Genomic DNA, 26,777 nt, shown 5'->3' with positions numbered 1-26,777 from the left:
AACTTCTGAAGCAGTGTAATGACATACTCAGACCAGACACTTAATATTTTTATTCTTAGGGATATTAATTTGGCAAGTTTCTAAAAGATAGTGATATGGTGGGAAAATGGGGTACAGGTTGGTGGGAGTTGGGGTTCTTAGGAATTCCTCTTTAAAGAATTACACCCTCTTGCACACAAAACTTAGTTAGAATAAGGTGGTAGTTTATTTAGGAGCTAGGGAAGGGAAGGGTGGGGGGGAGGGAAACCATGAAAGAAATCCTTGGACGTTTCATGGGGAGATTTGGCATAAAGCACATGGCTCAGAGGTACCAAATCTCCTCGAACAGGAGACTGGAAGGTACTTTTATAGAGGACTGATGGGGGTGGACTATCTGCCCATGAAAAGTTCCTTTAGTGAGAGAGGACCATCCCCCACTGGTGGTAGCTGCGGGAATTGGGTGAGGGGTGGCTAGGGATCCCTCTGCAGAACACAAAGGCCGAAGCCACACCCAAACTTATCTCCCCAGGGTAAGGGAGACCAGAATGAAGGGTAGGAATCCGAAGCTAGCTCAGTCAGGTTTGGTTCAGTTTATCTCTCTAGGCGCTATCTGTCCTCTGGTTTAGTTTCTCAAGAAGATTCCTTGGTGTGCCCCAGAGAACTTCTGGGGTGCTCTGCACCCCATGACAATAGATTGGATAGGACAGACTGAGGGTAGGGAAGGCAGGTAGGAGGCAATTATAGTAGTCTAAGGAACAGGTAATAATAATAATATCTACCATTTATATAGAAATTTAAGGTTTGCAAAGTACTTTACATAAGTTATCTCATTCTCCCAACAACCCTATGAGGTAGGAGTTGTCCCCATTCTACAGGTGAGGAAACTGAGGTCAAATGACTTTCCCAGGGACACCCAGCTAGTCTCTGAGGCAGTATTTGAACTCAGTCTTCCTTGACTCCAGGTCCAATGCTCTCTCCACTTGGCCACCCAGGTAGCCAAACTAAAGTAGTAGCTGTGTAAACATGGGTGGGGAGGGGTGGGGGGATGAGAGATGTATAATCAAAGTAGCACCTCCCAGACTTGGCCACTGATAGGATATGGGGGGGGGGGAGTGAGACCAAAGAACCAAAGATTGATGAGGATGAGCTCCATTTCTTTAAATTCCCTTGGAACCTTCAGACTTGTGAGCTTGGAGGAAGAACTATGGTCATGGTGAATGGGGGTGGGGTGGGGAAGGAGCTCTTTTAACTATGTTACATAGACCAGAAGATAACTCAAAGGTCATCTAGGCCAATGATGCAGGCCAGAGAAGTTGGCTATGGTCACCCTGCTAGTAAGTTATAGAAGCAGGATTTGAACTCAGATCCTCTGGCTCCATACCCAGAGGTCTGTACCACATTAATTTGGGGGCAAGCCACTTCTTTCTGGACCTTATTTTTGGACATCTCTGATATGAAGGACTAGGACTGGATGACCCCTAAGGTCCTTTCCATCCCTAATGATAACACAAGGGACATGTCTCTACATGTTCCACTGATTTCTGAGAACTAAGTTTGTTGAATTGTTTTTTACTATGATCTTACTTTTTTTCCCCAAACCATTCCTGCTTCTAATGCCTAGGCAGAGCTATCTTTGAAAGACAGGGCAATTCACATGAAAGATTTTAACATTGATCCAATCTTTTCAACTAACCTTTGAAAAACCCCAGGCTAATAGGGTTGAATTTCACAACCTGCTTTCCTGGAGGTTCAGGACAGCTCCAGGCAATTGACACTGAGGTAAATCTATCTCCTCATCAAGCTACACACAGTTGGTCATTGGTTGGCTTCCTACTTAATCCCTAGTTGGCCCTGCAAATGCTAACCGTATAAGCACATCTGTGACAGCTGTAAGCTGTGGTCTTTACAATACAATGGCAAAAGGCCAACTAGTCAGCCATGCCTGAAGCTACAATAGGAAAACTGGTCTCCTGGGAAGGAAACACCCTTTCTTCCAGGCTTCTGACCAGAAATGAGTTAACTCATTGGTTCCCCTAACGTGTAATTTAAAAAGAAGTAGAATTCCACTGGATACCATGAATCCCATGAAAAACAAACAGCTATCTGTCCAACAAATACTGTAGGAAACAGTCAGATGGTCAAGGTAATTTTCTTTAAGCTGATATAAAAAATAGTGTAGATTCTACTGTTGAACCATTTCAGTCATGTCTGATTCTTCCTTTCCTGGCAAAGATACCTGAGTGGTTTACCATTTCCTTCTCCAGCTCATTTTGTAGATGAGGAACTGAGGCAAACATGGTTCAGTGACTTACCCAGGGTCACCCAGCTGGTAAGTGTCAGAAGCCAGATTTTAATTTAGGAAGATGAGTCTTCAGCCACCTAATTGCCCAGTATGTATTCTAGTAGCTGATATTTAATAGCCTCAGGGTGGAGGCTAGCTAGCAAGTTTGTGACATAAAACCTGGACAAATGACTGAGCACAGATGACAGCTAGTCCTTATGCTTAGCATGGAACAGATTACAAAGGAAATGAGAACTCTTTTAGATGCTCAGGAACTCTTACTTTCCCGTTTTTGCAAATCAGCTAACTTCAAAATTCAGCAAACAATCTCAATCAAAACAAAAGGACCTTCTAAAAAGTCTGGGACTCTCGGTATTTAAGCTGTAAACTGCTGCAGGGAAGGAACCAGGCTAATTTGAATTGGTTGTGCCTGATGCCCAGCCTCACAGGCAGTGTCCAGGTCCAAACATCCTAGGGGTAGAAAGAGACATGAGAAATCCTAGAAGGAAACCTATGAAGATAGGTCATAGGATCATAGATTTTTAGGGGTAGAAAGAGACATGAGAAATCATCTAATCCAGTAATTGTATAGAAAAGGGAACTAAGGAGGGCAGCTAGGTGGCGCAGTGGATAGAGCACTGGCCCTGGAGTTAGGAGGACCTGAGTTCAAATCCAGCCTCAGACACTTGACACTTACTAGCTGTGTGATCCTGGACAATTCACTTAACCCCAATTGCCTCACCAAAAAAAAGGAACTAAGGTTCAGAGACATTGGACCTCATGTGACCCAGGTAATAAGTAGTAAATCCAGGATTCCAACCCAAGTTTTCTTATTCAAGATCCAATCATTCCACAGGGTTGACAATGCCCTTCTAACCATAGGAAACTGCATGCTGTTCACTAGGCTCTAAAAAGGTGTAGAACTAGGGGCAGCTAGGTGGCACAGTGGATAGAGCACCAGCCCTGGAGTCAGGAGTACCTGAGTTCAAATCCAGTCTCAGACACTTAACACTTACTAGCTGTGTGACCCTGGGCAAGTCACTTAACCCCAATTGCCTCACTAAAAAAAAAAAAAAAAAAAAAAAGGTGTAGAACTAGATATTTCAAATATCTCTCAGATAGAGGCTCTGATAAGCCATAGACAAATCTGAGAGTCTCATCCTCAGGAACTCTCCATGTGCCAATTCCTCCACCAATGCAAATCCCAGTCCATCTATGAATTAATAGATAAATCCTAGGAAGTTATCTGAGCCACACAGAGGTTGTGACTTAATCATTGCTGATAATTCTTTTCTAACCACAGGAAAATGCATAATGTTGACCTAACTCTGAGATGGAAGTGTTTATTTCTCTTTCTCTTAAAGCATAGCCTTAGTCCTGGGGATCAGGGTAAGCCATAAGCAAATCTGAGAGTCTCAGTCTTGGCAACTCCCTATGTGTCAATACCTCTACCAGTATATATCTCAGCACATCTATGACTTAATAAATAGATCCTAGGAAGATGCCTGAGCCACATAGAGGTTAAATGACTTGACCAAAACTATATGAATGTTATTGTTACTACTACTACTACTACTACTACTAGTAGTAGTTTTATTATTATTATTATTATTATTATTATTATTTACTATATATAATTTTATTATAATTTATTAAATTATTATTATTACCACCATGGCTTCCCAGTTAGTGTCAGAGGGAGGATTTGAACCCATCTTTCTAAAAGCAAGCTCAGTACTCTAACCTCTATTGATATGCTACATCTACAATGGAAAGAAGAACATAGAAACTTTATTTTCTTTAAAGATTTCACCTTCTCCCCTGTTCTGGCCCTTAACATGGATAATACTTATTTTTACATAATGAGTCAGTAACCAGCCAATTATGTGTAAAACAATCAGACAGTTATCAGTTATATTGATTTCCCAAATCAATTTCTGAATTCTATTTGCCTTGAAATATGTTAGTTTTATTCTTTAGGGCATAGATACCAATGCTTTTGATCTCAGCAAACTATGGAATGCTTTTAAATCCCTTAATGATTTCATTACAATTTTCTAGGGAAAGTAATATAAAATTAGACTGTCAATTTTTTTTTTAATTAGACATACTGCCTGTATATGAAATTAGGTGCTGATTTTCAATTTGGGGGGAAACAAAATCCATGTTGCAAAACCAGCAAGATAGAACTAATGTCAATTTCACTTATGTGATTGTCTAGGGAGATAAATGGTCCTACCATCTGTTGCCCTCCTCAGACCACATCTAAAGTGTTGTGTGGAGTTTCAGGTACAAGAGAGAGAATATGGAGGAAGGCAGTGTGTGAGTAATGAAGAAGCCTAAGGCCACATCAGATAAAGAGCCATACAAGAAACTAGGAACATCTTGGCCTAGAGCAGAGAAGACCAGGGGTTGGGGAGAAGGAGGGAACAGAGGGATGATAGGTATCTTTAACTTTTTTAAGGTCAATCATGGGGAAGAAGAATTAGATTTGCTCCACTGCTAGCTCCAGAGGTCAAAATTAAGAGGGATGGGTGGAAGAGGCAAAGAAGCAAGTTTAAGCTTTGTGGCAGGAAAAACTTCCAAACAGAACTATTTAGAAGTGAAATGTGTTGCCAATTGGGAAGAAGTAGGTTTCCTGTCATTGGAAGTCTTCAAGAGGGGCAGCTAGGTGGCGCAGTGGATAGAGCACTGGTCCTGGATTCAGGAGGACCTGAGTTCAAATCTGGCCTCAGACACTTGACACTTAACTAGCAATTGCCTCACCAAAAAAAAAAAAGAAAAGAAAAGAAAAAAAGAAAAAAAAAAAGGAAAGGAAAGGAAAGGGGGAAAAAAGGAAGTCTTCAAGAAAATGGGGAATAAGTGTTTGTTGGGTACATCGAGCAGTGCCCAGGCTACCTATGGTATATGTACTTGTGGACATGACAACAAAAATGGTATGGATTTCTATAGAGGAGATGGAATAATAGCTAAGCCTTGAATGAAAGTAAGAGGCAATAATGAGATGGGACTGCATCCCTGGTATTGAGGAAAGTTCATATATATATATTCACAATATAGAGACGGATGCATTGGCAAGTTGGGAAGAGCAATCATTCCTATATTTAGAATTTGTGCCCAGTTCTTTGACATGGTGGCCATCTTTGGTGAGTAGATATCTACCTGTTTTATGCCTTGCATGATGACAGTACTCAGACTATCATTAAGCAAAGATATTTCTGAGGTTGTGTCTCTCATAGACTCTTTTTTTTTTTTTTGGTGAGGCAACTGGGGTTAAGTGACTTGCCCAGGGTCACACAGCTAGTAAGTGTCAAGGGTCTGAGGCCAGATTTGAACTCAGGTACTCCTGAATCCAGGACCAGTGATCTATCCATTGCACCACCTAGCTGCCCCTCTCATAGATTCTTTAATGATCTTATCGGGGATATAAGTTACCCTTTTGGACGAAAGACAATATTTTATTCTACCAAATAAGAAGCAAATACTAGCAATAGTGGTATTTTATATTCTCTACACCAGGGGTTCTTTGTTCTGTAATGGATCCGTTTAGTACTCTGGCAAAGCCAATGGATCCTTTCTCAAAATAGCATTTTAGCTGCATTAAATAAAATACATAGGACTAACAAGTGAATCAACTATATTGAAATAGCTATGAATTTTAAATAATCAAGGTCATGAACCTCAGAATAAGAGCCAATGATCTCCATTTTTCAGATAATTAGATTATGAAGACGTGGTCAGCTGTAGTTTAGCCAGAACCTAGATTATGTGAGGTGGAGTCGTATGAGGTAGATTGGAGCTAGGCTGTAGAGAGCTTTGAATATCATGATCAATAACTAATAAGTTTTCTCAGAGTTGAAAGTGGCCTCACAGTAGTGTGGTATAACCCATACCTGAAAAAGAATTCCCTCTGTCACATAATTGACACACAGTCATCCAGCCTTTACTTGAAGATTTTCATGAGAGGAATCCACGTCTTCCCAAGGCATACCATTCTACTTCTGGACAGGTCTAACTGTTAGGAAATTTGTCCTTACAGCCACCTAAGTTTGACTTTGAATTCCCATCCATTGCTTAGAGCTCTTCTCTCTGAACAAAACAAATGTAAATCCCTCTCCCAGAGAGGGACAGATCTTTTAAATATCATGCTTCCACTGAGCATTCTCTAGGCCAAGCACCCCATGTCCTTCAGTGAATCTCCATATGGCACAAAGTTAAGCATCTTTACCATCCTAATTGCACATGTCTGGACACTCTCCAGTGACCAAACTACTGATGGCCAAAACTGAACTTAACATTCTAGAGAAGATCCGATTAGGGGGAGGGAATTTTTCTGCTTTTTTCAGTAGGCACTGGGGAGCCACTCTAGGTTTTAATATAGAGGAGATACATCATCATAGTACTGTATTGAAAAGATGACTTTGGCAACATATGGATAATGTCTTGGAAAAGGGTTAAGTTGGGGGCAGCTAGGTGGCACAGTGGATAGAGCACCAGCCCTGGAGTCAGGAGGACCTGAGTTCAAATCCGGCCTCAGACACTTAACACTTACTAGCTGTGTGACCCTGGGAAAGTCACTTAACCCCAATTGCCTCACTTAAAAAAAAAAAAGACTCATTATGTAATTATTGCATATGTGTGTTACATATACTTATATATTATTTATGTTCTATCATCCTCTCTTTTTTTGCCTCCCTTCCTCTCATCTCCTCTAAATTTGAAATGCTAAGAGATCAGGACCAAGTCTGAATGATATTTGTATCTCATCTACCAAGGTGCTTTGCACATTGTAGATATTTAAGAAATGACAGAAAAAAATGAGTGAATGAAGTATGGCCTAGACTGGCTTTTGAAGGTTGACTAAGATTTGGTAAGTCTCGGGAGGAATAAAATAGAGGAACCAACATAAATCAAGGCATGGTGGGAATGGGCATAGAATGGTTTTTGCCAAAGAGGATCCCTGGTGGACAGTAACGTGACTGGCCTGAAAACAGCCATCGTTGTGGGATGGGAACAGGTTTTCATTACTTCTCACTTGCGAATGAAAAGCTTTGTAAATTGATACTTGACCAGTCTGAGAACAACCCACAATTTCTAGTGGGTAAGTGATAAAAATGATTTTTTTATTAGCACCTGCTGTTCCTATTGAACAGGGTGAGATTGTCCAAGTGATAATAATACCAATTATTCTTTGCAGGGAGATAGGTTGGCTTTTAGTGCTTATTTGCAATGCTCAATTAAAGATTCTTCTGGGTTCTAGCCATGTCCTGTTTCTTCATTGGCAGGCTATCCACTATATGGAATTGATTCCAAAAGAAATGCAGCCAGTCACAGGGACTGAAGGAGCCTTCCTCCGCAGGCGACAACTGATGAGGCAACTTCCGATTTACGATCAAGACCCTTCTCGATGTCGCACCCTTTTAGAAAATGAAGTGAAATTGATGGAAGATTTTGTCAAGAAATACAAAAGTGATGCCCTTGGAGTGGGAGAAGTAGCCCTCCCAGGACAAGGTGGCCTACCCAAAGATGAGGGAAAGCAACAGGAAAAATCTGAAGGGGCAGGAAGCACAGCACCCACCACAAATGGAAGTGTTGGTGACTCAACAAAGGAAGTGGAATATGTAAGTATTTTGCTTAGCATGGGTTTCATTTGGTGTCCCTAAGTTTCCTTCTCTCTCAAGCTAACGACCTGACTGGGCTAAGTTCAACTTAACAAACATTTAATTAAGAATCTGCTCTGCACTCTAAAATGTGTTAAACATTGATGATGCAAAACAGAATGAAAATCTTTGTCCTCAGAGAGCTTACAGTCTACTGGTATATACGTAGATAAACAATATAAAATATATGCAAATGAAATACAAAGTACTTTGAGAAGATAACATGAACATCTGAAGGAAGCAGAGAATGCCTCTTGAAAGATGTGGTAGTTGAGTGAGTCTTGAAGAAATCCAGGGCTTCTAAGAGTAGAGCTGAAGAGGGTGAATATTATAGGCATAGACTATAGCCAGGACAAAGAGAGGTCAGAGAAGGATGGTTCTGTCCAACTGTTATCCTATAAAGTAGCTGAGGTCGATTCTTCCATAGAGATGGTCTTGTTATCTTGTGTTGCACCAAGGATTCTAAGGATGATGGTGTCTATCAGCAACTATTTAAAAAAACACATAGCAAAATAAAGAAACCATTAGCAGCTATAAGTTGGACTGCGAGTCAGGTTTCCTTATAAACAAAAGTGATAACAGGCAGCAAAAGCATTTGGCTTTTAGGGCTAGTCCAATACTTTGTCTAACATTCAACTTCCTCTAAGTATTTCTTTATCTTCAGCACTTAAAAGCTATAAACTATTTCTTCTTTTTCATCAGAAATTACTAAACACTTTGCAGTTGTCACAAAGTACTTAATATGAATTCTTTTAATTGAGCCTCATAACAACCCAATGAAATAGGTCATACTGGATTTAGTCCATTCCTGTGATTCCATTTGCAGAGAGAACCCCCAGTGAGGGAACTGTTTTGTACTTAATAGCGAGAGAAATTATTCTTTTACTATTATATGAATAACCAATTATTAAGTTGGGATCCAGGCTTTACTCCCCAGTTTCCTCATCGAGTCCCAGCTCTTGTTAAAGTTAATCTCTGAAGGACATGACTGATTGAAGACATAACTTCTAGCCCTTAAGGAATATGCTCTTCAATCCTGGGTGGGACCCCACCCAACTAGGAGAATTTCTGTCTAGAATATAAACAGAATCCATTCTGGGTGAGTTCTAGACTTGGGGAAAGAATCCTCTGTCCATATATCCCCTCCATTAGAGTTTAGGGTGATCTGCCTCATGAAGGAGAAAACCAACTACATAGGTCTAGATGGAGATGGATTCCCATGTCTAGATTGCTGGAAGTTGCTGAGTTTCATGATCAAACTATGTTCTTAGCAGGAGGGGCTGAAGATTTATAACCTACCTCCTCATTCAATGTCAACCAATGATTTTCACTTCTTAGGGGCATTCCTTTTTTTTGTGAGGCACTTGGGGTTAAGCGACTTGCCCGGGGTCACACAGCTAGTAAGTGTCAAGTGTCTGAGGCTGGATTTGAACTCAGGTCCTTCTGAATCCAGGGCCAGTGCTTTATCCACTGTGCCACCTAGCTTCCCTGGGGGCATTCCTTTTTACAAAGGTAATTAAAGCTTCCGGGGTCTCCATTGGGCATCTTTGGTTACCAAGAGAAACTGTTGACCATCGATTGATTGATTGTCAACTAGCCTAATTAATAAATTGATTATTAATTACCCAGAAGCTCTGTCTCTCAGGGTTTTTCATTCATTTCAATAGTCTTAAAGAGCTACCAAATACACTAAGGAGGTCCAATGACTTGTTTAAGGCTCTCAAGCCAGAATGTGTCAGAGATGGTACTTGAACCCAGGTCTTTCTGACTCAGAGGAAGCTCTCTAGCCACTATTTCATGCCTTTTCTCTCATGAATTGTCATCCTCACTTTTTTTTTTAGGAAACTAAGACTCAGAGAAGTTGTATGATGAATAGTGTTATAAGATATAGAGCCAGAAGGAATCTTAGAAACCATATAGGCAAACCCAAAGAGAAGCTATACATAATTTTGAGCAGCATATTGACTTAGAAAACTACATATTAGGGGGCAGCTTGGTGGTACAGTGGATAAAGCACTGGCCCTGAATTCAGGAGTACCTGAGTTCAAATCCAGCCTCAGACACTTGACACTTATTAGCTGTGTGACCTTGGGTAACTGACTTAATCCCCATTGCCCCCCAAAACAAAACAAAGAAAACTACATATTACCATTAGCTATGTTCTAATGTATTTTTGTTTGTGTTATTAAATATTTACCCATTACATTTTTTTTCTTTTTTCTTTTTTCTTTTAGTGGGGCAATGGGGTTAAGTGACTTGCCCAGAGTCACACAGCTAGTAAGTTTCAAGTGTCTGAGGCCAGACCTTAACCCAGGTCCTCCTGAATCCAGGGCCAGTGCTCTATCCACTGTGCCACCTAGTCGCCCCTTACCCATTACAATTTAATCTTGCTTGGACAGCACTAGGGAGTGTTGTATGGCCCACAGGCCATCTATTTGACATCTCTGATCTAGTCCATTGCCTAGTACATAAGAAATATTTAATGAAAGCTGGTTGGCTGGTAGTCCAAACATCTCATTTAACAGATGAAGAAACTAAAGTCCAGTTTCTAAAGGCTTTCTTAGGGTCTCCCATTTTGTAAGCAGCAGAGCTGTGATTTGAGGTCCTAGCCATCTTGCCCCAACACCATTTCTGTCAGGCTAAAATGTTCTCAGGATGTCCAAGAGGACAACAAGGGCAACCCCCACATTTTACAGATAAGGAAACTGAGGCTAGAGGGATGAAGGAACTTTCCCATGGTCACACAACGAGTGTCAGAGGCAGGATTTGAAAGTCTTCTGATCTTGAGGCCCAGCACCTCATCCATTATTACCCCATGTTGTTCCTAGGGTCAGAATTGAGATTTCCATACCAGCATGTCAGACTCTAAGCCCCATGCTCTTTCCATAATACTATACTGGTTGGGAGAGCGGGGAAGGGAGAGGTGACGGAGAAAGGAAAGGAAGGGGGGAAGGAGATAAGCATCTATAGTTTTTGTGATGTATCAGGCACTGTGCTAAACATTTTGCAAATAGTGCCTCATTTGATCCTTACAGCAACCCCATGAGGTGTGTTTTACAATCATCTCCCATTTCACAGTTGAGGGAACTAAGCCAAACAAAGGTTAAGAGACTTACCCAAGGTCCTACACCTACTAAGTATCCAAACCTAGATTTGAGCTCCCGTCTTTCTAACTCCAAGTCTGGGTTCTATCCACCGCACCACCCATCTACCTCTCCTTCTGACTCCTAGTTTAGCTTTCCTTATAAGGCATCATAGCCTGTTCCTCAATAACATTCACTGGGCTATCCCAGGTCCTCTCCACTTCCCCAAAGTTGCTTGGAAACCTACATTTTTATAAAGATTAGGAAGGCTTCCTATGAGAGAAAGAACATGGAATGAGACATTCGTCAGCCAGGAAATCTAGATTCCAATCACAATGCTCCTGTTTACTTGCCATGTGACTGTAGCCAACTGTTTGTACTTTGTGTCAAATGAGGATACCAATATTTCCACTTCACAATATCATAGTTGTGGAGAAAACAATGCTTTCTAAATTATCCAAGGTTAGATGCATGTGAGCTATTACTATCAAGATGAAAGTTTCCATCAAGGACCTCTTGATACGTATCAGTAGCCAACTGCACATGTTCAGGAGCTTTGACACAAATCATCTTTGCCCAGGGGTTTCCTGAGTGAGATATCCTTTCTTAGAGAAACTGACATCTTGGTGATCAAATATGTAGATCTTTAAGCCAACAATCGACCTCCTCTAGCATTTTTTTCTCTGAGAACTTAAGACAAAAGGTAAAACTGAAGAACTCTCCTTTTTTGTTTTTTTCCTTCAGCTGTTAATGGACAATGACTTTATAGTTTGGTTTAAGAATAAATGGCACAGGGGCAGCTAGGTGTCACAGTGGATAAAGCACCAGCCCTGGATTCAGGAGGACCTGAGTTCGAATCCAGTCTCAGACACTTGACACTTACTAGCTGTGTGACCCTGGGCAAGTCACTTAACCCTCATTGTCCTCCTCCTCCTCCTACTACTACTACTATTACTACTACTAATAATAATAATAGCAGCCCAGTGGCACAGGGAAAAAGGAAAGATCCAATTGCATTGCACTGTTTCATAATCCAATTGTTTCCCACCAGCTGACTGACCTTCAAGTTGAAACAAATAGAATAGAATGCCAAAGGAATAATTAAGTTTTCAAAGTCTGTGCAACATCCCTGGAGGAGATGGTAGATGAGGAGCTGGAAAGGACATGGTTCCAAATCATGGTCCACCTTCCTCATTTTACATTTGAAGAAACTGAGACACAGAGAGTCTAGAACTTGCCCCAAGTTAAATTGCCAGTAATTGGGAAAACTGAGGTTTGAATACAGGGTCTTAGAGTCTAAAGCCTGGACCCTTTTCATCATATAACAGTGCCATGAATCTCTTGCCATTCATTTTGCTAGCAAACACGATGCACTGATCTGGCAATGCTTTTTTGTTTGGGGTTTTAATTTTTTTTCCCCCTAGAGCAGGGGTCCTTAACCCTTTTTATGCTGGAGATACCTAGGACAGCCTAGTGAAGCTTAAGGATCCCTTCTCAGAACAATACTTGTTGTCTACATTTATAATGGAAGGAAATGGTAAGTTTCAGTTATAAGTTAGTGAAAACAAAGATGTGATGCAGTTTGTTCACTTCACCCCCCGTTAAGAACCTGGGTCCTAGAGTCAAGTCCATGACTCTCAGATAAATGAATTGTAGATTTAGAATAGGAAGGGCCTTCAGAGGTAATCTACTCTAACCTTCCACTTTAGATATCAAAGGAAAACAGGTACAGCAATTGGTAAAACTTAAAACATTATAGAGATGGAACTATTTTTAGTTATTATTAGGGTAGAGATGAAGAAACTGAGTTTCTGAGAGATTAACAGACATGCCCAAGGTTACTCAGGTTAGGAGTAGAGCCAGGATTTGAACCCAGCTCTGCATGTAGCAGTGGTACCTGAGCTGGGGAGAGTTTACTTGACCTTTTTCCCCTGGTAGGGTGACTACACTTTTTCAGAGTTTGAATGTATTATGGTTTGTTCCAGCCGATGGCAAAGAATTTGCCTTCAGTAACTCCCTGTTTAGCTTTTGAGGCCGGGGAGTAAAAGCTGGTAGGAGACTGCCTATGATGGCCTGGTAAACTGTCTGTTTCTTATTTAGAATTTGCTCTAATATGTTAACATTAGCTTCCTTTGTGTGGATGCAAGTGGGGGTATCCCTGCCTCTGCAGTTTGGCCGGGTGCCTAAAAGAGGCCATATTTTGTGGATTAAGCTGCTCCCACAAAGAAGTCTTTGTGCTGCCAGCCTTGTTTACACCTGTTAATTTTCTGATCTGCACTTAAAACCAAATTGGGCGGTGGGGGGTGGTCTTAGGGTAAGTGCTGCAGGTCTGTGCCCATCTAAAAGAGAAGCTAACTTGGCCAGATGTCAGAAAGGCAGCTTGGCCCGTAGGTCCAAGGTGTACAGGAGAAAACTCAATCTTGTGAGGCAACCATAATCCGAACGATGATGCATAAGAACAGAGGAGAAAGAGGGAGAGGGAGAAGGTGAGAAACAGAAACATAGAGAGACAGAGAGAGAAAGGATGAGAGAGTGGATGAGAGAGACACAGACACAGAGAAAGATAGAGCCAGAGAGGATGAAAGAGCCAGAGAGGATGAGAGAGACAGAGAGGATAAGAGAGAGACAGAGAGAGAGAAAGGATGAGAGACAGAGAAAGACAGAGACAGAGAGGATGAGAAAAAGATTGAGAGAGAGGGGATGAGAGAGAGGATGAGAAAGAGAATGGGAGAGAGGATGAGAGAAAGAGAATGGGAGAGAGGATGAGAGAAAGAGGGAGGGAGAGAAATGATGAGAGGATGAGAAAGAAAATGAGATAGGATGAGAGAGACAGAGAGAAAGTATAAGAGGATGAGAAAGAGAATGAGAGAGAGGGAGAGGGAGAGAGAGAGAGAGAGAGAGAGAGAGAGAGAGAGAGAGAGAGAGAGAGAGAGAGAGAACGAGAAACGAGGATATGAGGATATGAGGATCCAGGGGATTTTTCATTGAAATTTTCATAAGAATTATCCTGGTAAGGTTGGCTTATTTAGATTAGAAAATTGTCCTTTTCAACAGCTACATGGATTTATAGAATGAAGGGGTAGATAAGATGCCTGACAAATCTTGCAGCCCAATGTATCTGAATTTCAGCAGAGTGTTTTTAAAAATCATCATGGTCTTGATCCAATAAGTTAGCATGCATAAACGTTCTCTGTGTCATATAAATGTTGTTGTTGTTGTTGGCCTTGTAAAGAAAGTCAGAGAAATGTGGGCTGACTGATAGTGCAGGAGACTGTGGGACACAGTGAAAGGATAAGCGTTCTGAAATTAAGGGACCTAGGTTCAAATCTTATTTCTGATGCTTCTTCCCTGTGTGTGCCTTTTTCATCTCTCTGTGCCTCAATTTACCTGTCAGCCAAATCAGGGGGTTGGGGTTGGACTAGATGACCTGTAAGGTCTCTTCTAGGTCTGGTCTTATGGTTCATAGCTGCTTGAATAATCAAACCCAAATAATGTTGATTGATGGAAATCAACTAGGATGTCTCTATTTATGTGCCCAGGGTGTCTGCCTTCATTTATAACAAAAATAGCTAGCATTTATATGCACTTTAAGGATTGTAGATCCTCACAGTTGAGGTAACTGAGGCAGTTAAGTGACTAGCCCAGGTCCCATACCTCATTAACATATGAGGAAGGATTCCAACTGTGATCTTCCTGACTCCAGGTCCCAGATCTGTCCATTGTGCCACCTAAGACTAAGCAAAATCAAAAAAGTCTTCTTGTGGGCAACTTAATGTTTCCAAGAAGAGGAAGTAAGGAGGAATAATTTCCCTTCCTAGTACTTTGTTAGCATGGCTTTTTTTCCCATAAAAGTATTTTATTATTTTCTAGTTACATGGAGAGATAATTTTCAACATTTGTTTTTATAAGATTTCTAATTTCAAATTTTTCTCCCTCCCCCTTCCCCTAGATAGCAAGCAATCTGAAATAGGTTATATATGTGCATATGTACAAGCACATTAAACATATTTCTACATTGGTCATACTGTGAAAGAAGAATCAGAGCAAAAAGGAAAAACTTCAAAAAAGAAAAACAAAAAATAGAAATAGTATGGTTCAATCTAGATTCCATAGTTCTTTTTTTTTCTGGATTTGGAGAGCATTTTCCATCATGAGTCCTTTGGAACCATCTTGGACTATTGTACTGCTGAGAAGAGTCAAGTCTATCACAGTTGATCAACACCCCATGTTGTTGATACTCTGTACAATGCTCTCCTGATTCTGCTCCTCTCACTCAGCATCAGTTCATGTAAGTCCTTCCAGGTTTCTCTGAAATATTCCTGTTTATTTTTTCTTACAGCACAATAGTATTCCATTTACATTCATATACCAATTTATGGACATCCCCTCAGTTTCCAATTCCTTGCCACCACAAAAAGAGCAGCTATAAATTTTTTGTACATGTGGGTCCTTTTCCCTTTTTTATGATCTTTTGGGGAAAAATCAGAACACTAATGCATTGTTGGTGGAGCTGTGAACCATTGTGGAGAGCAATTTGGAACTATGCCCAAAGGGCTATTAAGCTATGCATACCCTTTGACCAAGCAATACCATTACTGGGTCTTTTCCCCAAAGAGATCATAAAAAAGGGAATGTTAAACCAACTTTATTGGTCCACAACTCTTACTTTCAATTTTCCTACTAGTTTAGGTGGGGGAAGTTTTGATGAATTTTTAGCAGATCCTAATATCTAATATTAATATTATCATAATATCTAATAAGATCAGTGTTTCAGTTGTCTACCAGAAACCAAAGATTTTAGGGTAAACAGTGCCAGCTAACTTTCAGAATTTCTAGTCCTACTATTTGAAAATTTAAGATGAGGAATCAATCTTTGAACATTTGTCCAGCCTCCCCATCTCTCCCCCAACACATCTCCATAGACCATGAATGGACCCCTGATTAGTTAGCCTTAAAGAGTCTTTTGCCTGGTTGGCAGTCAGCCTAAAACAAGTTTACCTCAATCTGGCCAATATCCCTCATTTTTCAAGATCTTAACCGACAGGGATGAAATCTTAGAGGTGTCCCCAGGCTTAGGGAGCTGGGCTAAAGCAAGGAGTGTCTATGCCAAGCTGTTTCATTCAATTTGAATAGCTTTCTGAATGCCTTTACAGGAATCTGATTCCCAGGTTTCTGAGTAGATTCCTTTTGCTCAAGAATTTCTCCCTTCTTCTACAAAATATTGCAGTACAGTGAAAGGACTGCTGGATTTTCAGTCAGAGAAACTGGTTTCAAATCTCACCTCTGTCCCTTATTATTTATGTGACCCTGACTAAGTCACTTAGCCTCATTTGTAAAAATGAAAGAGATATTAGGTGGGCTCTAAGGGCCCTTCCAGTTCTTAACCTATGAGCCCACTCCAGAACCTCAGTCAAAAAAGCCACCACGGCCCATAAATAAAGTTTTACTCTATCCCCATTATTGGACATGGGTTTTTATTCTTACAGAATCCCTTTTATGAAGTCAAATGATTACATTTTAATCTTGAAATGGAGGCCCTGAGTGGAAAAAAGAAAAGGAAAAGGAAAAGGAAAATTGGGACATTCCTTCCATTCATAAAGTTCCATTAATTTGGGCTGGAATTCTACAGTGGGGACAGAGAACACACTGAGTCCAATCACCCAGAATCTCAGTAGGTGAACATTCAGGGGCCATATAAGGCTGGGAGGGTCCCTAAATACACACTTCTCCCAGTCCTAGCAGCCAAATGTCTGGGACACAGACGGAAACTCCAGGCAACTTGAGAGCTTAGTTGGAGTTTGTATAGGCTGCTGCTAAGGTACATTTTTGTGGGCAAATGAATCTTCCAGGACGTTGTCCAAGCAAATGTTTGGCTTGTGGGCTAGTCAACTTTTTTTCTTTCCTGTTGAATCTTCTCTGGAAATTTGAAAACAGCTCTCCTCGATCACCAGAAGAATAAAGTATCATTGGATTTAGAGCTGGGAAGGACCGTGGAGATCATCCGCTCCACCCCAGCCCCATTGAACAGGGAAACTGAGGCCCAGAGATGTTAAGTAAGTTGTAGAACTGGGGTTTGAATTTGTTTTCAGACTCTGTTATATGGTCAAGCAACAAGATGAAAGAAGGAAGAAAAATGAACAAACAGAAAGGGCAGAGATGGAATAGACATCTTATTTACCCCCTTGCTCTACCAGAATAGTCCTTGGAATAGTCCTAAATAATTATCAGTTTTCTGGGTTCTCTAAACCCTGTCCTTTCTTTCAGCCTAGGCAGTAGCTTTTTTGGCAGAACCAAGTAGTTACCAGAATTCTGGCACCCTATTCAGGTCCCACAGCCTCATAGATTCAAAGCTGGAAAATGCAATCTGATCCAATTTCCTTTTCTTATGGGAGAAGAAATTTTTAAGGTCTCATACTAGGAGAGGTTTGAACCCAGGACTTCTGGCTATAAATTCAGCATTATTTCCATTATACCATGTTACTTCTCTTTCATATGGGAAACAGTCAGTCCAAAGGAGCTGTTGTGCCCTATAGTTCACTAGGCCCAATGACACCTCATTAAGATTCACCAGCTATACTGCATATGAAGCCTATTCCTCTTCCCCTAACAACCGATAAGATACAGACTTGAGAAATTTTAAGTTAGAAACTGTTGATGTTTTTACCCCTGATGGCAGAGAACAGCATGTTCAATAACAAATGCATTTCTCCTTCCCAAAGAAGTGGAGATGGAAGATAAAGGCAGTATAGATATTAGACACACATAACCTTAAATACTCTCACAATGAAGGAGGGGGAGAGTGCTACAGACATCAGAAACAGTACGGGAGAAAATCCTTTTCTGATGATCTATTTGGTTGCTAAGTGAAGATAGTGAATGATCACCATAAGAGGAAATAGGGAGATTGTGTTTATAAATAAATTGTGAGTATTTGCATTGGAAAGAAACCAGAGCTTGGATTTAAGGCTCTTGTGTTAATATTTACTGTGTTGTAATAGTGAAATTTTCCCAATCCTCTCTGGATTAGTTTGGGTCAGCATTTGGATAAGGAGTTTCCAAAAAGAAGCAGTGTGTGATGGGGATATGACTCTTGGCCATTCAATCCAATGGGATTATAGTGTTAAGCCACCACAGTCTAGAGGGATTTTCTCATCCATCACTTTAAGATGGTGAAGTTTCGGCCAAAAGGATAGCATGTGTAACTATTGACCATATTAGTCTGCTGTTGCCTGAAATAAAAATATAAATTGATTACTCCCACTGGGAGAATCCTAGGGATTCTGTCAAGAATAAAAGGGGGGGGGTTCTTATCAGAGAATTCTTGATTCTCTCCATTTAGAGATTTTATCATTTCCAGTCTCTTACCTTGTCCTCCTAATAGACAGTAAGCCCCTTGAGGGCAGCAACCATTTTTGTGTTTGTTTTCTCAGGGCTTAGTTGATGCTTTGAATAGATTTGGTAATTTAATAAATGCTAATTGGAGGAGGATATAAAAGTATTCATCACTTTGTTATTCTTTGCACTCACAAGGAAGATAGATTTTGAACAGACGTTTTCCACTAAAAAAAAATTACTCATATCAACAATTTTATCATAATAAGGCAACTAGGCTGTGCAGTGGATAGAGTGCTGGGTCTAGAGTCAGGAAGACCTGAGTTCAAATCCAGCATCAGACACTTACTAGTTGCGTGACACTGAGCAAGTCACTTACCCTCTGCCTCAGTTTTTTTCAACTATAAAATGGAGTTAATAATAACACATACCTCCCACTGTTGTTGTGAGGATCAAATGAAATGATATTTATAAAGTGCCTAACATAATATCACACATAGTAGTTGCTTAATAAATGTTTATTCTCTTCCCCCCCCCAAAAAAAAAAATCTGGACAAAATTAGAAGACAAATGTTTGAGCTCTGTAAGTGACTAACCTGTTTTAAGTTCTTTGGAAACAAGTGGCATGCTAATTATAAATCATTCTTATCTATCCATAACGAAAGAACCAGAGGATCTCTGCAGGGCAACACTGCCTTACTCTCAAAATATGTTTGAGAATCATAACCGTTTTTCCTTTTAAAAAAAATCTGTATTTTAGACATTTTTACCAAATTATTTTGACCTCTGCTACAATTTGTATTTGTTTTGGTGTATTTTTCTATAAGAACATTATAGATACCATTTCCCACTTTTTACAGTCAAGGAAACATCACTCTTCCCTTGAATCAAGCCTGCCTCTGTGACTTAGGTTGTCCAGGCTTGAAAGGGAAGGTAAGGGAAACATATAACCCAGTTTCCTAGACTCATCATTGTGACGCTCTACCCTTTCATGACACATGAGCTTCAATTCTACATGCTATACTCCTTGTGATAGGAAAATATGTGCTCTTACAGCATGCCCATTATTAGCTATGCAATCGGTCAGCCAAGGCACAATGGTTGGGTATCAAATGAGATACATGGTGCCCAAGTCAATCAATAGTCAGTCTAGAAACATTTTTCTCCCTTATTCTCCAGTAATGATGTGCCTTTGTTCTCCCTCTGACTTGTCATTAGAACACTGTTTATGAAATATCAACTTGATTGAGTATTGCTAATCTTGGACTCTGGCACCACTGCACATCCCCACCCTCTAATAACAACAAAGTACTTCAGGATTTCAGAGGATTGAGAATCTTGGATGAGAGTCTAGGGACCTGGGTTCAAATCCTTACTTTTCTATTTATTAGTTGCATGACTTTGAATGTCACTTCTCGAGGTTTCAGTTTAATAATTTTTAAGATGAAAAGATTGGCTGAGATAACCTCAGATGGCTCTGCAATATCATAGATTTATATGATTCTGTGTGATAAATGAGGGCTGAAGTTATCAAAGGAGGCTTCATGGAAGAGGCAAAATAGACTTGAGATAGGGATTAAAAGTTGAGATAGGATTTGCAGTTGGAAATGGAAGACGAACAAGGAAACCAGAGGAAAGAAAATGAACATTAGTAATACATGTAGAATTGGAAGGAAACTGAAAAGCCATTGAATGGAGCTCTCTCATTTTACAAGTGAGGAAATTGAAACTTAAAAGGATTAAATGACTTACCAGAAGTCCCATAGCTAGTAAGCATCTGAGATAGGATTCAAATTCAGGTCTGTTTGCTTCCAAACCTGGTATTCTCTATCTACTGGCCATTTAGATGCTAAGAAAGGCTTGACTACAATGCATGAAGTCCCTTGGGAAGTATAGCAGTTTAACAGGGTGGCTGAATTGCCCCATGTCCTGTTGAATAAAAGCTAAATTTAGGGGAAATATCAAAGGGAAAATAATCCTCTAGCTGACTCATGTTTAGGGGGTAAGGCCAGAAAAAAGATAAAAAAAAACAAACCTTTGTCTTAGGGTCTTATACTCTCTCTGTCCCTGCTTTTATTAGCCCATAACAAAAATAATAGTCACGATTGAGTCCCAACTCCATGTTGGAGACCAAGAAGTTGGGGTACAGGAATTCTTCTGGGTCACCAAAGTCATTACTCTCTGGAAGCTCTTAAGATTTCACAAGAAAGAGACGTGGAAAACAGCTCATCGGCAAGAAAAGAAAATTAATTCCTGACATGTGCTGACAGACCTTATTATTTGGGACATCTTGTTTTCATAAAATGGCAATCAGGCTGTTTGTTTTAAAGGCTACTGGAAGAAATAAAGCCTGCAGTTGAGATATTCTAAGGCAGTAGAGGCATTATTATTCCCTAGAGCACCCTTGGATGGCTGAGAAAGTTGAAACCAGGGGCAGATAGAGCATCCATGAGAATTAATGTAGCCAGGAAAATCAAGGTTATATAATAAGAGATCAGAGAATATCCTCCAGTGTGGAAACAATATTCCTAGTTCTAAGTTCCACAGAACCTAGGAGAGTTCTGGTACTGTAATGTTGATGAAAAAGCATTGGATTCAGAAGGAGAAAACTGGGCTTCAAATCCCAGCTCTTCCATTTCCTGTCTGTGTGAGGTTGGACAAGTCTTTCTGGTCTTGATTTCTTCATTTGAAAAACAGTGTTGAGGAAACGATTGCATTCCATGGCCATTGATGCCCTTCAGTTCTAAGTCCTCAGGTCCTTTGATACAGGATAGGCCTGCTTTAGATCAAGTCCAAAGGGCCACCAGTTTTACAGATAACCAATTGCAAACACCAGACCAATTGTTATTGTACACGTTGCTTCAACAAGAGAATATAAGTCTCTCAAGGTCAAGGACTCTTTTGGCTTTTGGCCTTGTAGAGCTTAGCAGAGCCTAGCACACACCCATAGTATTTGGGTGATCTGAAGTGCTTACCCCTTTAGGCAAGACTGGGGAGGGAAGTTGGAGTAATCTGAAGACTTAGCGTGCTGGGAATTCATCCTGCCTGCCTCTTCTTTGGGACAAGCTTGGGACAAAGCTTACCTTTTTAGAACTAGGCTCCCTTCCAGTAGTCCTGGGCTTATGGTTAGACAGAGAACTCACCTTAGCCGCCTTCTTCTTTCTTCTTTCTTCTTCTTCTTCCTCCTCCTCCTCCTCCTCCTTCTCCTTCTCCTTCTTCTTCTTTTTCCTCCTTCCTCCTCCTCCTCCTCCTCCTCCTCCTTCTTCTTCTTCTTCCTCCTTCCTCCTCCTCCTCCTTCTTCTTCTTCCTCCTTCCTCCTCCTCCTTCTTCTTCTTCCTTCCTCCTCCTCCTCCTCCTCCTCCTCCTCCTCCTCCTCCTCCTCCTCCTCCTCCTCCTCCTCCTCCTCCTCCTCCTCCTCCTCCTCCTCCTCCTCCTCCTCCTTCTTCTTCTTCTTCTTCTTCTTCTTCTTCTTCTTCTTCTTCTTCTTCTTCTTCTTCTTCTTCTTCTTCTTTCTTCTTTCTTCCTTCTTCTTTCTTCCTTCTTCCTCCTCCTTCTTCTTCTTCTTCAGCAGGACAATGAGGGTTAAGTGACTTGCCCAGGGTCACACAGCTAGTAAGTGTCAAGTGTCTGAGGATCCAGGGCTGATGCTTTATCCACTATGCCACCTGCCTGCCCCCTTGGGCCTAGCTCTTCTAAATAATTTTTCCCATTGCCCATATGGGTAAGAGCACAGGCCACTGCATTGTACCTCTGTCCCTGAGGATTTAGAACTGACATTGCTCAGACATGCCTTCCCTTCTTTAACCAGTAATGCTATAGATGCTGAGCGTAGCTCTTCCTGGACCACAGCACTCGACGTTTTCAAAATGAAAGTGCATCAGAAGACATGTTCTGAGGCCTGATCGATTTCACAGACTAGCAGAGTCTTGCAGTTGAAAGTTCCCTTCAAAGGTCATCAGATCCAAACTCCAACCCACTGGAGAAATCCCATGGACTGCAAATGACCAGGCAGGCCTAATTATTTAAAAATACCAGGCCTTCAGGGTCTCAAGACAATAGAAGGAAATTTCAGAATCCTGAGCTATCCTTTATAAGACCCTCAGGTCCCTTGAATGTATTCACTGGGGGAAAAATAAGCTAATTCCATTTGTGTGGGAGTCATGACCTTCGAAATTGTAAAAACTTTTAGGGTTTTCAGCCAGCCAGGTAGAAAATACATTTTTCATCCTAACAGCACTCACAGCTTCCTCTTCAGCTATTTTTAAGTTATCATGAAACTAATGAATTAATTTCATAAATACAGTTTGCCAAATGACCTCTGGTTAGCTCCGAGTGATCCAGAAAAGTTTACATATACAGTCACATTACATACATATCACACTAGGAAGAAAAACCTTAAGGAAAAATGGAAGCCTCTGGATTAGAATTTTATATGGGATAATTTTAAGGAAGTAGAAAGGAAGGAAATAATCATTTTTATAGAGCTTATTATGTGCTAGTCACTGTGCTAAGCACTATATACATGCATATATATATATAGACATGTACACGCACACACATACATACATATTTTATATAATACTTATCATATTTTTATATATTTATGTGTATATAAAATTTCATTTGATTCTCATGACAACCCTGTGAGGTAGGTGCTATTATTATTCCCATTTTATTGCTGTGGAAACTGAGGCAGACAGAGGTTTTTTTTACTTACCCAGGGTCATACAGCTAATAAATGCCTGAGGCCATATTTTAATATAATTCTTCCTAATTCCAGGCCCAGGACTTTTCCCAGTGGCTTGGCTTGGAGTCAGGAAGACTTGGGTTCAAGTCCAGATGCTAACACATCCTGGCCACATCATGACTGATGAGTCACTAAGATTTTGGTGCCCTAAGCAACTCTCTAATAACATGTTGCCCAGAAGACACCAACTTGCTTTTTTTGGTTTTTTTGTGAGGCAATTGGGGCTAAGTGACTTGCCCAGGGTCACACAGTTAATAAGCGTTAAGTGTTTGAGGCTGGATTTGAACTCAGGTCCTCCTGACTCCAGGGCTGGTGCTCTATCCACTGTGCCATCTAGCTGCCCCCCAACTTGCTTTTGACAGAGTGAATTTGCTTAGCAGGGAACTCCATACTCCAGTGAAATTAATCAGTCAACAGGCAACCCAAGTGAATTTCCAGGTGGGGTTTTATCACTGATCTTACTTCACAATGCAGTCTTGAAAACAAAATGAGGTGAGATTGTAGATCTGACAGTCAGTCAACAAGCATTTATTAAGTACTTGCTATGTATCAGGCCCTGTGCTCAGCCCTGAGGATACAAAGAATGGTAAATACCAGTTTTATTCTTTCATGGAGCTCACATCCTAATTGGTGAGCCAGTCACGATGTACATGCAAGATACATACGGTGTAAATAAAGGATCATCTCGGGCAGCTAGGTGGAGCAGTAGATAAAGCACTAGCCCTGGATTCAGGAGGACCTGAGTTCAAATCTGGCCTCAGACACTTGACACTTACTAGCTGTGTGACCCTGGGCAAGTCACTTAACCCTCACCAAAAAACAAACAAATAAATAAATAAATAAAGGATCATCTCAGAGGGAAGGGAGCAAGGTTGGGGAAAGCTATCAGAAAGGCCTCCTGCATTATGTCTCATTTGAGCGAAGTCCTAAAGGAAACCATGAAGTGAAGTTACTTGGGAGAGGGTTCCAGGCATGGGTGGGTGGGAGATGCAGTTCAAAGCTCCATGGGAAGAAAGAGTAAATGTCCTGTGCTAGGAACAACAAATGGATCAATGTAGATGGGTCTTAGAGCAACTGGAGGCAAGTAAAGTGTAAGAAGACAAGAAGGGTAGGAAGAGACCCCATTATAAATGCCAAAGGATTTTATATACAATCCTGGACATCCCAGCGGCCATCAGAGTTTATAGAGCAGGGGGTGGAGGGTGTAAATAGTCATTTCTGTGCTTCAGGAAAATCACTTTGACAGCTGAGTAGAAGATGAATTGGAGTGTGAAGATAGAACAAAGTCTGACAAACCAAGTGGAAGAGTATTGCAACATTCCAGGGGAGAGGAGATGAGGGTGTGCACAGCAGTGGTGGTTGTATGAATTGAGATGATATGAGAGATATAGGAAAGGTATAATAAATAAGATTTGCCAACTGATTTGATATGTGGGGTAAAAGAGAGGTAAGACTGTGAGCCTGGGTGTAATCCATACTTTCTCTGCCTGTAATGAAGCAGTTAGAGCAATGCCTTTTGTGTAGTCAGTGGTCAATAAGTGTGTAGTGAATGGAATCATTTACCTCCAATCTATATTCTAGACCCATTTCAAGTTACAGTTCAAGGACCACCCCTTCTGGGAAGCCTTCCCTGAGTACTCCAATCTATATAGCTCTTTCCCTTCTCTAGCATGGGTTAGCAAATCATGGGATCTCACAGTTGAGCAGGACCTCAGAGATTAGCTAGTCTACAGAGTGTGGGATCAACAGTCCCTTTTATGTTATTCCCAACAAGTAATCCATCAAACTTGACCAGGGAGTCTGAATAAGAGATGGCAAATGGGGTTGTCCAAAATTCCCAGTGTGGCAGAAATACTGGGTTAAAATGCAATTGGGAAATGTTTTACAAAATAAATAAAAACTCTGACATAATATGAATTTGTGGTTTTCTTAAGAAAATACATGGCCCACATGAATCCCTTTCTATTTGAAACTGACACCACTAATCTGAACTATGCTATTTAGCTCTTAAACATATATTATCTCCTAGTGCTCATTGTCTCTTGCTATTGTCACATTTCCTAAAAAATAATATGTATTCATAATTCACCAAGGGAAAAGAACATGTCGTTTTTTGGTTTTTCAATTGGACCTATAATTTCATTGTTGCAGGAAAATGCAGGTAAGACAGTTCCCCCTATCAGTGAAGATAATAACATAGTATTAGAAAGCTGCTTGGGGTACCAGGAGGATAAGTGACCCATCCAGGGTCATAGAGCCCATAAATGTCAGCAGTGTGATATGAACCCCAGTTTCCTTGACTGGCACTCACTTTTCTATACCCTACTGCCTCTGGCATATTTTTGATTCTTCCACAATGCCCAGCAAAAGCTCTCAATAAATTTTTACCGCTTTGATTTTCAACATGGTGACTGAATTGACCCATCCACTCAGTACATCCCTTCTTGTTGTTTTGCTTTCAGATCTGTGAGCACTGTAAGCAGGCTGCCCCCTCAGACTGCCCTGTGGTGTATGCAGACAGGGCCGGTTATGACAGGCAGTGGCATCCTGCCTGCTTTGTGTGTGCCAAGTGCTCTGAACCTCTGGTTGACCTGATCTACTTCTGGAAAAATGGTGCTCCCCTGTGTGGGCGCCATTACTGTGAGAGTGTGAGGCCCCGTTGCAAGGGCTGCGATGAGGTAAGCTTGTTATTTCTTGTAAAGATAGTCCTTCCCTGTGGAGCCCATATGTCTCTGGGGAATTATCAAGTCACACAGGGTCATAGAGCTCAAACTAGAATGGACTTCAGGAGCCATCCTTTCAATAGAGAAAGAAACCCACAGAGGTTAAGTGACTTGTCCAACATTATATTGGGTGTAAGTATCTGAGCTGGGATTTGAACCCGAGTCCTCTGATTACAGAGTCAGTGTTCTTTCCATGGTATTGGGTTCACTTTTCCTTATGCAGTCTTATCTCCCAGAAGTCTGGGCTTTGGGAACTTCTACCAAATGGTTCCCCTCTCCATAGGTGATGGTTATGTCACTGCCTCTCCATGTCTATGACCAGGGATGCTCTCTTGGCACCATAGAGTTGAAAGCCCTGCTTCTGTCTCTCATTGCAACCTCTTGATTCAATCCAGTTCAGTTCAATTCAACAAATATTTATTGAGTGCCTACTATACTCTAGGCACTTAAGGAGCTTACATTCTATTAGAACCATGTGGGTAAGAGCAAAGGCCACTGCATTGTGCTTCTGCCCCAAAGATACTTATTAATATTTGGTGGGAAAAGGATACAATGCAACTATAGGGCATCGCAACTTTATGGCCCCAAGTTCTTGGCTTTTGGCATGGAGAAGCAGTAGCGTCTCTCTCTTTCAGTTCAAGAGATGGTAGCCATGAAGAGGGGAACCACATGGCCAAGTAGTGGGAATTTTTATACCCCAACTTTCCAGGAGAGATTATAGTTCTCCCTGAAGCAAGCAGGTCCTTAGTCACACGCAGGGTTTTCTGAAGTAGAAAACTACAAGCCCATTGGGATTCAAATGGAGTTATTTGACGATCCCTTAAACCCAAATCATTCTGGGTCTCACCAGTTGGCCAACACTAGGTTGCAGCTCAATCCTCACTTGGTCATCCTTCGGGTTTTGATGGCCTAGAGTGAATATAAATAGCAATTGTTTCTGTTCTGTCCAGAAACCCTGAAGGTCTTCCCCTC

The 26,777-nt window shown here is 41.0% G+C and overlaps 1 protein-coding gene across 2 annotated transcripts in view; it reads left to right on the top strand.

Moving 5' to 3' along the window:
• LMCD1 (LIM and cysteine rich domains 1) overlaps window positions 1-26,777 on the top strand; it is an 84,342-nt gene that overhangs the window by 55,619 nt on the left and 1,946 nt on the right. For both annotated transcript variants that reach the window (XM_043975614.1, XM_043975613.1), the window contains 2 exons: window positions 7,546-7,881; window positions 25,545-25,760. In XM_043975614.1, the coding sequence (XP_043831549.1) occupies window positions 7,546-7,881; window positions 25,545-25,760 (552 nt within the window). The remainder of the gene's footprint in view (window positions 1-7,545; window positions 7,882-25,544; window positions 25,761-26,777) is intronic.

This window comes from Dromiciops gliroides, chromosome 1 (assembly GCF_019393635.1).
Source record: "Dromiciops gliroides isolate mDroGli1 chromosome 1, mDroGli1.pri, whole genome shotgun sequence".
Lineage (NCBI taxonomy): Eukaryota > Metazoa > Chordata > Mammalia > Microbiotheria > Microbiotheriidae > Dromiciops > Dromiciops gliroides.
The sequence above is the reverse complement of the archived record's forward strand: the minus strand, read 5'-3'. Positions and strand labels throughout refer to the sequence as shown.